At 47.4% G+C, this 14,184-nt stretch overlaps 8 protein-coding genes; 5 read left to right on the top strand and 3 right to left on the bottom strand.

Moving 5' to 3' along the window:
• Positions 1–102: 102 nt before the first annotated feature.
• On the bottom strand, positions 103–414 carry FFUJ_01243 (uncharacterized protein; the record flags this gene model as incomplete). The annotated part of the gene is made up of 1 exon (XM_023580895.1): positions 103–414. One exon carries the CDS (start codon positions 412–414, stop codon positions 103–105), a length of 312 nt encoding a protein of 103 aa, XP_023424304.1.
• A 432-nt stretch (positions 415–846) lies between these two features.
• Positions 847–1,114, top strand: FFUJ_01244 (uncharacterized protein; the record flags this gene model as incomplete). XM_023580883.1 has 2 exons in its annotated part: positions 847–928; positions 984–1,114. 2 exons carry the CDS (start codon positions 847–849, stop codon positions 1,112–1,114), a joined length of 213 nt encoding a protein of 70 aa, XP_023424303.1.
• A 798-nt stretch (positions 1,115–1,912) lies between these two features.
• Positions 1,913–3,643, bottom strand: FFUJ_01245 (uncharacterized protein; the record flags this gene model as incomplete). The annotated part of the gene is made up of 1 exon (XM_023580872.1): positions 1,913–3,643. One exon carries the CDS (start codon positions 3,641–3,643, stop codon positions 1,913–1,915), a length of 1,731 nt encoding a protein of 576 aa, XP_023425497.1.
• A 533-nt stretch (positions 3,644–4,176) lies between these two features.
• Positions 4,177–4,605, top strand: FFUJ_01246 (uncharacterized protein; the record flags this gene model as incomplete). XM_023580861.1 has 3 exons in its annotated part: positions 4,177–4,317; positions 4,368–4,442; positions 4,495–4,605. 3 exons carry the CDS (start codon positions 4,177–4,179, stop codon positions 4,603–4,605), a joined length of 327 nt encoding a protein of 108 aa, XP_023424302.1.
• Positions 4,606–4,830: 225 nt separating this feature from the next.
• FFUJ_01247 (uncharacterized protein) lies at positions 4,831–5,658 on the top strand (the record flags this gene model as incomplete). XM_023580850.1 has 2 exons in its annotated part: positions 4,831–5,365; positions 5,417–5,658. 2 exons carry the CDS (start codon positions 4,831–4,833, stop codon positions 5,656–5,658), a joined length of 777 nt encoding a protein of 258 aa, XP_023424301.1.
• A 948-nt stretch (positions 5,659–6,606) lies between these two features.
• Positions 6,607–8,249, top strand: FFUJ_01248 (probable FPR3-prolyl cis-trans isomerase; the record flags this gene model as incomplete). XM_023580839.1 has 4 exons in its annotated part: positions 6,607–6,693; positions 6,841–7,296; positions 7,348–7,993; positions 8,044–8,249. 4 exons carry the CDS (start codon positions 6,607–6,609, stop codon positions 8,247–8,249), a joined length of 1,395 nt encoding a protein of 464 aa, XP_023424300.1.
• A 1,320-nt stretch (positions 8,250–9,569) lies between these two features.
• Positions 9,570–11,658, top strand: FFUJ_01249 (related to cell wall biosynthesis kinase; the record flags this gene model as incomplete). XM_023580828.1 has 4 exons in its annotated part: positions 9,570–10,144; positions 10,204–10,763; positions 10,848–10,885; positions 10,939–11,658. 4 exons carry the CDS (start codon positions 9,570–9,572, stop codon positions 11,656–11,658), a joined length of 1,893 nt encoding a protein of 630 aa, XP_023424299.1.
• Positions 11,659–11,863: 205 nt separating this feature from the next.
• FFUJ_01250 (neutral sphingomyelinase-like protein) lies at positions 11,864–13,544 on the bottom strand (the record flags this gene model as incomplete). XM_023580817.1 has 2 exons in its annotated part: positions 11,864–12,997; positions 13,056–13,544. The coding sequence occupies 2 exons, from the start codon at positions 13,542–13,544 to the stop codon at positions 11,864–11,866; spliced, it is 1,623 nt and encodes a 540-aa protein (XP_023424298.1).
• Positions 13,545–14,184: the final 640 nt, after the last annotated feature.

Here is a 14,184-nt window from a genome sequence, read left to right as displayed (position 1 = left end):
ACCACCCAACTTGGTTCTAGTGTGTAAATGTGCTTCTTCGAGAGAAATGGAGTCAGTCCAAACAATGCGTTGGTCGGCTAATATATCGTAGAAATCTCGTTCCTATGTGAATTCTGATAGTGCAGCGGGATCAACGATACGATCTTTTTGCATAAGCATCGACATCAATGGCTCAATAACCGGCTCTTTTCGATACCAGAGAGGTTCGACGGTCAAATCGGTGTATGGGTGCATGATAATTTCCCAGCGGCGCATGGCCTCGTCGTAAGCCCAACGCTCAAAAGAAATAGTTGCTTCGTATTCATCGACGGTGCATCCTTCCATTTGGGATATACTCGTAAGGTCGAGTGAGAGATAGACATCATTATCACAATCAGCTTGAGTTAACTCAAATATAATTGGTAGTTGCGCCATTGGAGTGACTCGAAGGAATGAAGTAAAAATCCGAACTTGAGTTTCGGGTCAAGGCCGTCGCGCATAGGTGGCTGGTATGAGAGTGACTCGAATGAAATGATGTATACCAATATAACAAATTGAAAGAGAAAGGAATGATGGATAAAATAAACTTAGTAAGAAAGATGTCTGGGTGACGAGGGGAATCAAAGTCACGTCACGTGACTTCAGGCCCATAATGCACTTCATGGTCAAATAATTGTAGTCTTCATCACATTCAGTCGACCATACTCCTTTCTTTAACTCAATATTTGAAATTTCCTGATTATACCATCTAAATACTTCGAATTGACGCAAGCTTGTCACTTTGCGCATGAAGCTCACAAAAAGCCATTTCATTCAGTCCACGCCTATACTGCCGAATCTCCTTGTATTTACACAGCAGTAAGCATCATGCCGAAATCTCGGGGAAAGGGCAAGAATTGCACTCAAGGCGAGAGAGTCGAAGAAAATAGTGACAATCTCACTGAGTCTGGTAGGACCTAGCAAATGTTATTAAACATGATTCTAAACCTGACTAACCAATATAGAAACTACTCCAATGCCCCAAGATACCATCGATCTGCTGAGTAACTTTCTTGGTGTCGTCAAAGGGAGTGACTCCAGCGATGAAGACAAGAAATCTGCGCTAGAAGCACTTGTTCAGAGTGTCGAGGCTTAGGAGGCTGATCAACATACTCCCAACCAGTGTTTCAAAGCAACGATGGCTCCCAGGCCCAAGATCCCAGAAAACATGACAAATGCAGAGTACGATTGGCTGACTCGGGTTGAGACGCTTGTCGAACAGGAAATGGTCAAGCGCGAGGGACCTGATAAGCTGTTGCAGAAAATACGGGATCTTTATTAGCATGCGGTTAGCATGTATCGCCGTGGAGTGGCTCCAGGCTACCCAAGGAGTCAATATAAGGAACATAATGGTCCAATGGAAATCCGATTGAAGAGATTTAGTTGCAGGGCGGAGCGCCTCGAATTGACTGGAATGCACAGAGCTTTGTGTATTTGGTAGTCTAAGGTAGCAATGAAAATAGCAAGATACGTGGCCGCAGACAGTGTCCAAAGCCCAGACCGGGAGGTTTTACTATCCCACATCCATATTAAAGGATACATACACGGAAATACGACAGGAAATATGTGTTCACGAGTTGAATTCGACACCAAGAGGGTGATTCTTAATGAGCTTTAAAAAAAAATCGGTGCCTTGGACTGACTCTGCTTGACGATATTCGTCTGAAGAGCCATATTGTGATATCTCGCCCACTTAGCAAAAAGCCTCTATTGAAAATTGACGCAAAATATGCACCTATCCTTTTGATACGGCATACAGATACCCGTAATCAAATGCAGAACCCGACTTAAACCAGGTTAAACTCAATGTTCCTGCTCCAATAGTCACCAAAGCAAGCCTCTTTGTATAACTTCTCATCTAACCTGACGCGTCGTTCTTCATGATCCCGAATGACTACTCCGGTTTCTTTCCCTGGGTGCATTGCCCACGTCTGGAAGTTGATGGCGTAGAAGACAGAACAGACCGCCTGATGGCGGTATAGCCACCTGGAAACGAGCCTGCACCCCTGGTAGTCTGTCCAGTAGGGGCAGCAGGTAGAGAGTCAGTCTCTGTACTAGTATTCGTGGGTAGTGAAAGACCGAATGAGGGAATCCTAGGCTTTCCTTTGGTACCTGGGATAGAGCCACTTGCACTCCTAGTGGTTTGTCTGGTAGGGGTAGCAGGTAGAGAGTCAGTCTCTGTAGTAGTGTTCAGAGGCTGTGAAAGCCCGAATGAAGGAATCCTAGGCTTTCCGTTGGTACCTGGGACAGAGCCACTTGTAAATGGGCTTGCACTCCTAGTAGTTTGCCTGATAGGGGTAACAGGTAGAGAGTCAGTCTCTGTAGTAATGTTCAGAGGCTGTGAAGGTCCATACGGGGGGATCGTAGCCCTTTCATATTTTTTGGGGGCATAGCCATATGGAAATGGGCTTCCACCCCTAGCAGTTTGTCTAGCAGGGGTAGTGAGTAAGGAGTCAGTCTTTGCGGTATCTTTTAGCAGTCGTGAAGGTTCTAATTTTGGAATAATTACCCCCCCCTCGGCGGAGTCAAAAGCATTTGTACTCGTGGCGTTGGCGATATTCAAATTGCCAGATGTTACGGCAGGAGGTCTCGGGGTGACAGGCCGTTCGTCCTCGGGGCCTTTACCTCTAATAACGGAATGTGCGTTATTTTCGAATGCAGTTGGGCTACCAATTCTTCTGTTGGATTGAAGAGGTGCATCGTCTCTTCCTATATTAGAGTCATTCTCTGGGGCGTCAAGCCTGTGATCGTTCTCAGTGCCACTAGAGACAACGATACCAGAAACGGGCAAAATCAGATGTGACTTGGCACTCTCAGTTGGCAAGACCACAGAACGAGATCTCTCTTCGTCAAACTGAGCAATCACGGCATCCTTGATCTTTTCATCGAGATGGAACTTGTCAAGGACTTCCTCGACGGCCCTTTTGACGAATTCCTCCATCTGTACTTTGGTAACATACTGGAGAGACTCCTGGGTGTTCCAGGATAGGAGTCTGGTTTGTCTGTCGAGGTCCTTCCTTAATTCGTTTAAAATCGTGGAAGTCGCTGCCACGGTTTGACTGGCATTTGTTTTACCCTTTAATAAACTTTCTCGTAGAAGGGCGACGTCACTGTGTTGCTTCGTTCTCAGCTCATTGATCTCTGATTGCTGCTTACGCAGTATGTCTCTCAACTCTTTCAGTTCGTTGTCAGGCTTCAAGGTAAATGGGTCATCGACAACGGGTGAATCACCAGTGTCTTCAATGTCGGGTCTAGAGTGATGGGTATATCTTGGCTGGTGAGTTACTCTGTCATCGCTGTCATCTTGTTGATCCCCTTTGTCGTCTTCCTCGTCTTCATCACTCTCCTCTGATCTGCTGCTTGATTCACTAGAATCACTCTCTTCGTAGTCAGCTTTGCGACGTTTTGGGTTTTGAGCCTGAAGTTCTTCCTCTAGAGTAGGCTCTCCAGGTCCACGTTTTCGAACCAGAGCTCTCAGAATCGAATAATGGCCCATTCTTGTTCGTTCTTGTAAATCTTCTCTTTCTTTGCATGACATGCGGTCGTAATCATAGAGCGTCTTGGGGCAGGGGCGTCTGCCAGCGGGCTGCGTTTTCTCCAGCCCCGAAGCCTCTGATGATGACATACTGCAAGTCACTCTGAGAGGCCTATCGACGGCGCTTTATAGTATAGTACTATATTATATTAAACGGATTTCAATAATATGAGTAAGTCAGTTAGGTCTTACCAAGCCGTGCTATCAGAGTGACTCGTGGAAATAGAAAACAGCCTGTTGTTGTAGACTCTGGGAATTTATGCAGTACTGCATGCTTCACTAGCGGCAAGTAACCTCGTAACTGCGAGTGATGACAGGTAATTTCTGGCGTGATGGAGTCGAGCTGAGTGACGTTGTCGCTAATTAGTCATAGTGATTCAATCGCGGAGTTAACCGGAAACTCGAAATATAGATTGCAGAAGCTAGATGCTTGATAATGTAAAGAGAAGATGTTGAATAATGAACGAGAAGTTTAGTAAATTGACCAGCCGATGCAATTGGTCACGTGATATGAATCATCTCGTCCCATCTATCTGTGCAGGTCGCATCCTAACTCATGCAGTTTATCTCCTTTCACTCTTCGCATCAATCATTTTCACAGAGTGACTCTCATAACCCTTATTATGCCTTATGTCTGGAACCCCGAAGCCCTGGAGAAACTCGAAGTCAGTTCTTGGGATGAAGTAAGGGCACGAGGTGAGAAGGGGCTTGCTATGAAAGAAGCACGAGAACGGACAAAGAGGCAGGCAAAGGTCGAAAAAGTCGTCAGTATAGTCAATCAATAAAAGAACCTATTACTGACCGCCACAAATAGCCTCTGGGACATAGGACGTCGGAAAATGAGACTCCTAGTACTTCTGGTTGGAAAGCCATAAACATTCATGAGAAGGTACTTACCCCTTTTGATAAAACGTAATAACTAGGTACTTACCTTACTTTAGGAATCGGCCCCAGGACAAAATATACAATCAAAGGAGAACGCCAAGAAGCGAAAGCATGAAGATAAGGCCCAGGGTGCGGATGCGAAGCGTCCACGGGTTGGAGGCGATTGAATGTTTGTTAAGCACTGCATGCCATTATTCTTAAAGAATGCCTAGCTCATACGGGCTGTAAGTCGAAGGGGTTATCGACGGAGTCACTCTTTAAACCTATTTAAGATAACGTACATTTAAAGAGCAGAGAACATAGAGTACCTTCATTTATCATCCGAAACCTACGAGTATTACCTCAATCTCTACCGCTCAATTTAGCAGAATTCATCATAGTCGTCTATACCAATGTCTTCGAAGCAGCTACGCATTGGCGTTTTCATGCCCTCAAGCGTCCAGCTACTCGATCTGGCAACTGTCGATGTTCTCGCCTCAATGTCCAAAGAATACCTTCGCCTCCTTCCTCTCCCCGCACACATTAGTGAAATAGCACCCAGCACCGAGATTACCTATATCACATCGCCAAAGTTGTTTCCAACCGTGAGCTTAACTGCAGATCTATCCGTCCGTGCATCACACACGTACGAGGATGATGACGTTGGCCCCGGCAAACTTGACATTATCGTCGTGCCTGGTACAGATCCAGCGGACGACTTTGAAGAGGCATCGACAAAGTGGCTAAGAGACCATTTCAACACCAGGGGCGTTGATGTATTGTGCGTCTGTACTGGTGTTTATCTATGCGGTGCTGCAGGCATTCTCGACAGCCGCCAGGTAAGTGGCCCTAGAGGGCTTCAGGATGAATTAATCCGAAAATACCCAAACGCACATTTCGTCGGGGAGGAGTATCGGTGGATTCAGGACGGTAACCTTTGGTCAAGCGGTATGTCTACGCCAGGACCAAGATTAGGCCAGTTGCTTACAACAACATCAGGTGGGATAACCAATGGCAATGATCTCATGGCTGCGTATGCTCAAGCACAGAACAAATATTGGCCAAAATCGATCTCTAAGCTGGGTGCGATGTTGGTCGACGTAGGTGATCGACCTCAGATGTACCATCAGAGCCAGCGCAAGTTATTTACGGTATTCGCATGGCAAGTTATCCAGAGCTGGTTTTTCAGCCTGGTACCATTTGGGAAAGGTTTATTTAGGGCGAATAATGATTTCTCCTAAACCTCAACCTCGGTATACCCGAACATGCATGTATAATCTCAAATCACCCGCCTTAACTCATGAGCGACATTCAACTCTCAGATATTCACTGAGCACAGAATCATGCTGTTAAGATAAATGTGGATTAACGGAATTCGACTTGACTTATTGTTTAATTCCGAATTCTTTTAAATATATATATATATTAAAAGAGTCTACATACTCTATTAAAATCGATATATACTTAAGTCCTTTTTTCTTTAACGTAGATATCTTAAGTTTCTTACCTCCCCTTATTAAGCTTACTACCTTCTCATACTGTTTAAAACCCGTCAAGGTCTTACATAAGGCACTCAGAACGGCGAGAAAGGTTTACCAAATCTAACTAATGATGCCTACCAACCCAGATATGTAATTGTGTCAGTCCAGAATTTTCTGACCCTTCCCCAGTCGTCTTGCCAGCATGCTAAGGCGGCCTCGGGGAGCAAGAAAACATCCAAGGCCTTGATATAGGGTGTCAAAATAACCTTAGCAAAGGTATCCTAAACTCATGCTAAGTTGCCTAAGTCTTTTTGTCATTCAGAACCCTAGAACGGGAGGACGGCTCTGTTCACAACTTCTTAGTGGAGCTTGCGGCGGGAAAATCTGCACCAAAGCGGAGACAAGGTAACTTGTCCTGCTCGTGTTGCTGTGACAGTGAACACCCCACCACGATAAGAACCTTTATCGTAGAGTTCTATTGGTTGCACGCGTGGGGCCCTTGTTGAGCCCCGAAAAAAATTTCGAAGCTCTGGAGTTGCTTCTCGATTCTTGGTTTTCTTCTTTTGCAGGAGCGAGATTCTTAGGAAAACCTCACTCTATCACCATTCTTCATCCTTCCTCTCACTTTTCTGTTTTCTTGCTTCTTTCCGGAATACGCTTTACATTTCATCCTACGTTTGAAACAAAAGTAATCATATAACCGTCACAATGTCCGCTGTTCCTGGTCCCGTCTATGGCCTCGAGGTCCCTCCTGGAGAGATCTTAATTCCAGCCACCATGGAATTTCCTGCCTCTGTAAGTTCTTCTCCGTCGCGCTGGATCTTTTTTAATGCGAAGCAATGCGCTGCTTTGCGCTAGCTCGCTTTCAGTTGGCGGCGCATCATTTGCGACAGCAGTTCAGTATGGTTTTGACCTCATAGTTCTAACCGTGAAATCCTACAGTTCCGCATTACCATGGCTGCTGTTGACCCTACCGAAGAGCCTGAGGCCGACAGTGAGGGCAACATTCCTACTGTTCCTCGATCCACCCTGCGCCTCGTCAAGCGTGCTCTTCCTGGTCTCGATGAGGATGAGGATGATGAGATCGATGATGAGTACATGAAGGCTCTCCTCGCCGGCTCCGACGATGAGGAGGACTCTGACGAGGAGGCCAACGGTGGCCCTAGCGACCCCGTCAAGGCCAAGAAGCAGAGGCAGGCTGCTGCCATCAAGAAACTTCTTGAATCTGCTCAGGAGGAATCTGATGAGGAGATGGAGGATGCTAGGCCCAATGGCAAGGCCAAGGGCAAAGCGAAGGCTACAGAGGAGGACGAAGAGGAGGATGACGACTCCGATGATGACAGCGAAGAGGGTGCCGATCTTGAGAACTTCGTCATCTGCACTCTCGATACTGAACGAGTGAGTCTATGGAAGCATAACCCCGGAACTGTCAGCTAACTTTTATGCAAGAACTACCAGCAACCCCTCGATATCACTGTCAACCATGGCGAGAAGGTTTTCTTTGTCGTTACTGGTACTCACACCATTTACCTCACCGGTAACTACATCATGGACGATGATGAGGATGATGAGGATGATGAGGATGAGGATGACTACGATCTTTCCCCTGATGAGCTTGAGTATGCCCTCGAGGGTGAGGAGAGCGACGAGAGTGACGAGCTTGATGGTGTCCAAGACCCCCGTGTTCAGGAGATTGAGTCTGACGAGGAGGAGGCCCCCAAGCTCGTTTCCGTCCAAAAGGGCAAGAACAAGCGCGCCGCTGAAGAGGCTACCGAGGGTCTTGACGAGCTCATCTCCAAGGATGATGCCAAGCTGTCCAAGAAGCAACAGAAGAAGCTCAAGAACAACAAGGGCGAGGCTGTTGCTACCGAGGAGAAGAAGGACGCTAAGAAGGTTCAATTCGCAAAGAACCTCGAACAGGGTCCCACTGGCTCTGCTGAGAAGGCCAAGCAGGGCAAGGCTACCACTGGGGTCAAGGTTGTTCAGGGCGTGACCATCGACGACCGAACTATTGGCAATGGCCGCACTGTTAAGAACGGTGACACTGTTGGTGTCCGATATATCGGCAAGCTCCAGAACGGAAAGCAATTCGATGGTAAGTAACTAGCTCCCGTGGTATCTTCAACTTGATTAACACATTGATAGCCAACAAGAAGGGCAAGCCTTTCTCCTTCAAGGCTGGCAAGGGACAAGTGATCAAGGGCTGGGACATTGGTGTTATTGGCATGGCTATTGGTGGTGAGCGCCGTCTCACTATCCCCGCTCATCTTGCCTACGGCTCCCGTGGCCTTCCTGGCATCCCCGCCAATAGCACATTGATCTTCGATGTCAAGCTTCTTGAGATCAAGTGAGTGTAGCGTAGCATATGCCTCCACTCACTCGACACCAAGCCGACTTGCTACCGACCTCGTGACATAATACCCCCCAAAGAGGTGGCAGAATTTGGCCACAAGTTGATGACGTCGTGGACGCCTGTATTCCCCAGGCTTCATATATCATATCTGCTGTTCACCCGGTGTGGTTGTTTTGCATGCGAGGATAAGAGAGCCCAGACTTGTACATTCTGCCGAGGGCCGTCGGTGTTGAGAGCAGAGTCAAGACGGCCATTTAGAAAGGCAAAACAGGAATGATGTGGCGAGGACCGTCCCCGTTGCATGACATGAAATGGCGTACGATAAAAAGGGTTATGCTTGCGCTTTGCTATTGCTGGCGGGATAATTTTCCTGTGCCTGAAAGGATTTTGTAAGGTTATACAGATAAAATACTATTTCTTTCCTTTTCATTTGGTGCTTTCTCCCTGCCGATCCTTCTTTGTACTGATTTCATTATACCATTCATAAGAAGTCGTGGATGTCGAACCTTCCACCCAGCTTAAGGTAGGTTCGTCTCCTTCTGACTCAACGCCCCCCCTACTCTGCTCCGCGACAACATCGCCGAGAGAAAACTCGAGCGCCATTCTCTCCGCATCTGGCTACTGCATTATCTTATTAGACGCGGCCTGTCCTCGGATGTTGATGGATGCAGTGCCAAATTTATCTTTATTGACTACCCTGGAGCATGATGGCACCAACCTTGCTCAAGAAAGCCAGTCAACAATTCGTCCGTCTTTCGTCCTGCGATTCGAAGAATATATTTGAAGCATCTCCAGGATCCGAATTGAATGTTGCAGACGGATCAGAGGCGCAAACTTCGTGGAAGTTTCGCACTGGCGGTTCAAAAAGATGGGCACCTTTTCGGGGTGCCTTCAAGAATATGAGAAAAAGCGCACGCAGTCGTAAGCCGTCTTACTTGTCTTGTTTATATCCCATTAACATGCAGTAGGTGCCGAAGTATCCAAAGATGCTCATGAATTCGCAGAGGACCAAGCCAAAAACCATTTACTTTTCAGATCTGTCCCAAGACTGGAACGTGGAACGAGAAGTCCAGATGCAAAGGAAGTAGTAACACGAAAGTTAGGGTTGCATCCCATGGCTATGGCATCAAACTCTACTTTGGTAATCCGAAACTCGCCAAAACGAGCAAGAAGCTCTTTACAGCTGGTAAATCCTACTCCTTCCAGTGGACTAATCACTCCGCCCTCTTCTGAGGCAAGCGATACAGTCACAACGGCCGATGAAAGGTCCACAGCGAAAACGTCGATGGAATCATCTATGCTACCGAACTAGGAAATCATGGATAGACGATACAATAGGCGAAATCCATGGACCCGCTCAAGCCCTGAAGGCCGCGCTCTCAGTACTATTCCTGAAGCCGGTGTTGTTCAGGCTCGACCTACCATTGCAACTGTAGAGAGGGCATCCGCCGCCAAGATTTTCCTAGAGACTTACTTCAATGAACTTCTCTATAAACCAAATGCAAGAGCTTTGCGGGGCCAGTGTCTCGAGTCTCAGTTGTGCAACTATTTGCTAATGACACCGGAAGAGAAGGAGAAGATTCGGGTGCAATACAGAAGGCAGGAAACGTGCCATCTCAGAGAGTCGAGGGCAATGAGGGCAGGTTCTTTGGCTTACCATGGAAACCAGGACTCCTCACCCTTGGTCAATAACTACGAGCCACTTCAAATTCTGGGCAAAGGCAGTTTTGGAGTAGTAAGACTGGTGCGTGAAAAGCCTGCTCCAGGGCATGCTTTCCCCGGCCAAGTCTATGCTATGAAAGTCATTCGAAAGACAGAAATGTTACGGAACAGCCAAGAAGGCCATTTGCGGGCTGAGAGGGATTTTCTTGTGGCTTCTGAAGGATCACAGTGGTTAGTACCAAAGCTGACCAACACTACAAGGTCACTGACTGACTGAAGCACCTTCTCAGGGCTGTTCCGCTGATTGCCAGCTTTCAAGACATAACGAACCTCTACCTAGTGATGGAGTACATGCCTGGCGGCGATTTCCTCGGATTGCTCATTCGGCAAAACATTCTGCAGGAACCCATTGCACAATTTTACATCGCAGAGATGATCCTTGCTGTTGAAGAGGCCCATCGTTTGAACTTTATTCACCGTGACATAAAACCAGACAACTTCCTCATATCCGCAACTGGTCATCTGAAAATATCCGACTTTGGGCTAGCATTTAATGATCACTGGTCCCACGACGCAGCATACTATAATACTCACCGATATTCCTTGGTCCGAAGACTAAAAATTAACATAAATGGTGACGAGACGGATCAAAAAGGCAATAAGGATCTCCTGAAACATCTTGAGTGGTACCAGTCTCTTGTTTCTGGACTTGACAGGCACGGGAAACATCCATTGGCGAGTAACGAGGACCTGCGAAGTCTTATCGGTTGGAGAAACCGACATGGTAACCGCACTGCTGCGCGTTCCGTCGTTGGTACCAGTCAATATATGGCTCCTGAAGTCGTTCTTAGTCAGAAATATGACGGGAGGTGTGACTAGTAGAGCATCGGCATCATCCTGTATGAATGCCTGTACGGGCAGACGCCCTTTCTAGCAGAAGAAGGACGCAAGCAGACGAAACAAAACATCGTTGTGCGTACGTCCGTATCAACTTGAACGAGGCAAATGACTAACAGCGACCGCAGGACTTCAAGAAGAACTTCCAGTTTCCGTCCAGGCCACTCGTAAGCGACAAGTGCAAAGATCTCATCTGCCGCCTGATCCAAGAGAAGGATATTCGGCTGTGTTCAAGGAGGTATCAGGTCAAATACCGGGATTCGTTCAAAAGCTATGTGTTTCCCGATGATGCGGAAGATATCAAAGCGCACAGGTGGTTCAGAAACACGCCCTGGGATCGCCTGCAATCAATGCCTCCTCCATTCACTCCGAATCTGAAGAGCGATGACGATGCACATTACTTCGATGAATCTGAACCATTTGAAGACTGGTCTGAGTCGATACCCTCAGGCGTCTTTCTCAGATCGGAAGATGTCAAGGAGATACTTTTTGGATTTGACACACATGTGCAAGCAAAGGCTATGGAGCTAATCAAAATCCCGTTCGACGCGGCCAAGCTTCGAAGCATAGACCGTGATATTGATGCATCAAAGGAACTTCAGCCGAACGACAAGGCTACACTGAAGCAGTTTATTAGATTTTATGGCCATAAAGAGCGCAAACGACCAAGAGACATGTTGCTCCGGGACAAGGATACCAAAAAGACTTCATTAAGAATTCGAAAAGAGACGGCTTTCATGGGCTATACCTGGCGCCGGATGAGACCTGGTGGATATATCGATCCCAAAGTAACGGAGATTCCTAAAACGGACGAAAGCCAGGCATCGACACTGAATATTGAGCGTTGAATAAAAAGAAAACACAAGAAAAGGAAAGGAGGGCGGTATGAGATACGAAGGTATTCAGCCCTCAGAAGCATTGTGGGTAGTATTACGAATAGACATTAAGAGCTAGACCTTATTGGCGCGTGTACCTTCATCCTGATCCTCATTTCATCATCCTAGCCCTATGCAGAAACATCAAATCATTACCATAAAATTGAGCGTGCATTCTTCATTGTGATTTGGACCTTTGGTTGGTATTGCTGTACGAACCAGACTCTGTTAAAGCAGCTGGGTCACCAGATGCAACAGCTTTGGCATTGCGAATCTCCCACTCAAATTCCTTGAGGGCCCGGATCTCCCAAGAGAAGAAGAGCAGCGAGAGCAGACCATCGATAACACCAGCGACCAAGCTGAGACTACTGACCAGCATAAGGACAAGTGCGACGTAGTTTCCAGGACTAAACCAAACAGCGACAAGACATGCTAGCCAGACAAACAATGCGCCAAAGAAGTGCACACCTCGCCAGTAGCGCTGGCGAATCTCACGAGCATGGTATTTTTGTATCATTCCCAGAATCTCATCGTAGGTGGACGCTTGAAATGAATCGTGATTAGAGAAACGACCTCGCCTCAGTTGGGTATCGGGATCCGCAGTCTGCGCTGCGTCACCTGAGTGAATGCTGCTAGCCGGGCTACTGGAGGCCAAGTATGCGCCAGTTTGTAGAGCAGCAGATGGTGTTTCGGAACGGGGATCTGCTCTGATAGGCAATGGGGAAGGGGTATGCCGGACGAGGGTGGCTTGAACAGCAAAGTGGTCGGAGAGGGAACAAAGGAGATCAGGATGCCGCTCAGTCATTGAAACATGGGCCGACTTGACGATCCAGCCAGGAGCGGTAGCAGGAGCATCATGGTCGATACCTGTTGAGGCAAAGATGTAGTCGAGTCGCTGGCCGTGAGGATCAATCGTATCAGGTGGGACCTCGCAAAGATCGCCTCCCTTGAGCCGGTTCTGCTGGTTTTTGTTCCAGCGCCAGGTATTATAGACGGAATTGCTGGTTGCGCCATTCTCGAGGAGATTGAAGTCGGCTGTCGGTAATGGCCGATGACGATCCTTTTCAGATGGATGGTAGGCAGGGCCGAGAGCGCTGTCAGGGTGTAATTTGCGCCAGACGTCATGAACAGGCGCATGTGTTGTTATTACACGGTGAAATATGGACAAGGGTAACATGTTGAAATCTCCCATTCCGATAACGAGATGTCCACGTTCAGCAGCGCCACGCAAAAGTTTTGAAATCTCCCATGACTGCGCAACTCGATGACAATCATATGTACTCACGGGCTCGGGCTCATATGGGGAGTGAGTCTAAGAAAATTCAGGTCAATTAACACGCTGAAAAGCGATATAACAGATTCAGACTCACATGTGTGTTGAAGACCTCGATAATGTCCTTTCTCCTTGGCCCAAAGCGAATTTTGGCGCAAGCAACACCCTTGCCTACATACCAGTCTCCTCTCCAAAATGCAGTTGGTCGTCCATTGAGGGGATACTTGAACATGGTACTCTCCTCGATCGGCCAGTGACTCAAGATGGCCAGGCCGCCACCAAAAGCACCGCTGTGGTAGAACTTTCCATAGGGGAGAATCTGGCGAGTGTGATGCCGAATGGCTTGGTAATCCTCCTGTGTAAAACATTCCTGCAGGGAAACGATATGCGGTGTAGGGACAGCGTGTGCGATTCTATGACCTATCTCGTCAAGTCTTGCAACTCGCTGGGTCGATATGTAGCGAAGACCCCAGCAGTTGAGGGTCAAGAGGTTGATCTCAGAGGGGAAATTATGAGCATCATCATGGTTGACGGCAATGGTGGAAGGCGTTGTGACATGCTCAGCAGCGTCACTTGCCATGACCATGGCGCCGGTGGAGTATGCGGAAGTAATGGTGACTGATATGTTTCGTAAATATCATACAGTCGGAGAAAGAGGGTGAGACAAGGGACCGGGCATGGGACAAGTTTTGGATCCCAGGTTGGAGAGTGGAAATATTCAACGTGGCGCGATGCCTCGGCTGCTGGATATTAGTTAATTACTGAGATATGAGGGCACCGGCCAGGTGTCACTGGTATTAATTAGTGGTAGAGCCTAAGCGTAAATCGGCAATAGTACAGATTAGTTACGATCGAAAACAAAATTCTTAAATGAGGGAGATGCGATGTACGACGGTCACCGCCAGGAAAAGGAGTGAGAACAACACGCGACGCGAAGGAGTCTAATGTGATAACTACTACCAGTAAATTAACAGAACACCAATTGAACCAATACCACAGCTCCTTCTTGTTTGGGGACACTGCCGGTACTTGTGGTCACCCGGATTATCCGCTCCAAGGAGGGGCCGATGCCTGTGGGGCTGATTACCGAACTGGACGCAGTCTACCTTAGGTACGCTGCCCATCAGATATTGATGTAGGGTGCCAAAATATACCCAGCAAAAGTTATCCTAAACGTTAATAAAGATATACTAAACTTATGCTCATTTAATTTAATCTTTTTATTA

The sequence above is a fragment of the Fusarium fujikuroi genome, chromosome FFUJ_chr01 (genome assembly GCF_900079805.1).
Source record: "Fusarium fujikuroi IMI 58289 draft genome, chromosome FFUJ_chr01".
Lineage (NCBI taxonomy): Eukaryota > Fungi > Ascomycota > Sordariomycetes > Hypocreales > Nectriaceae > Fusarium > Fusarium fujikuroi.
This window is presented reverse-complemented; position numbering and strand designations above follow the sequence as displayed.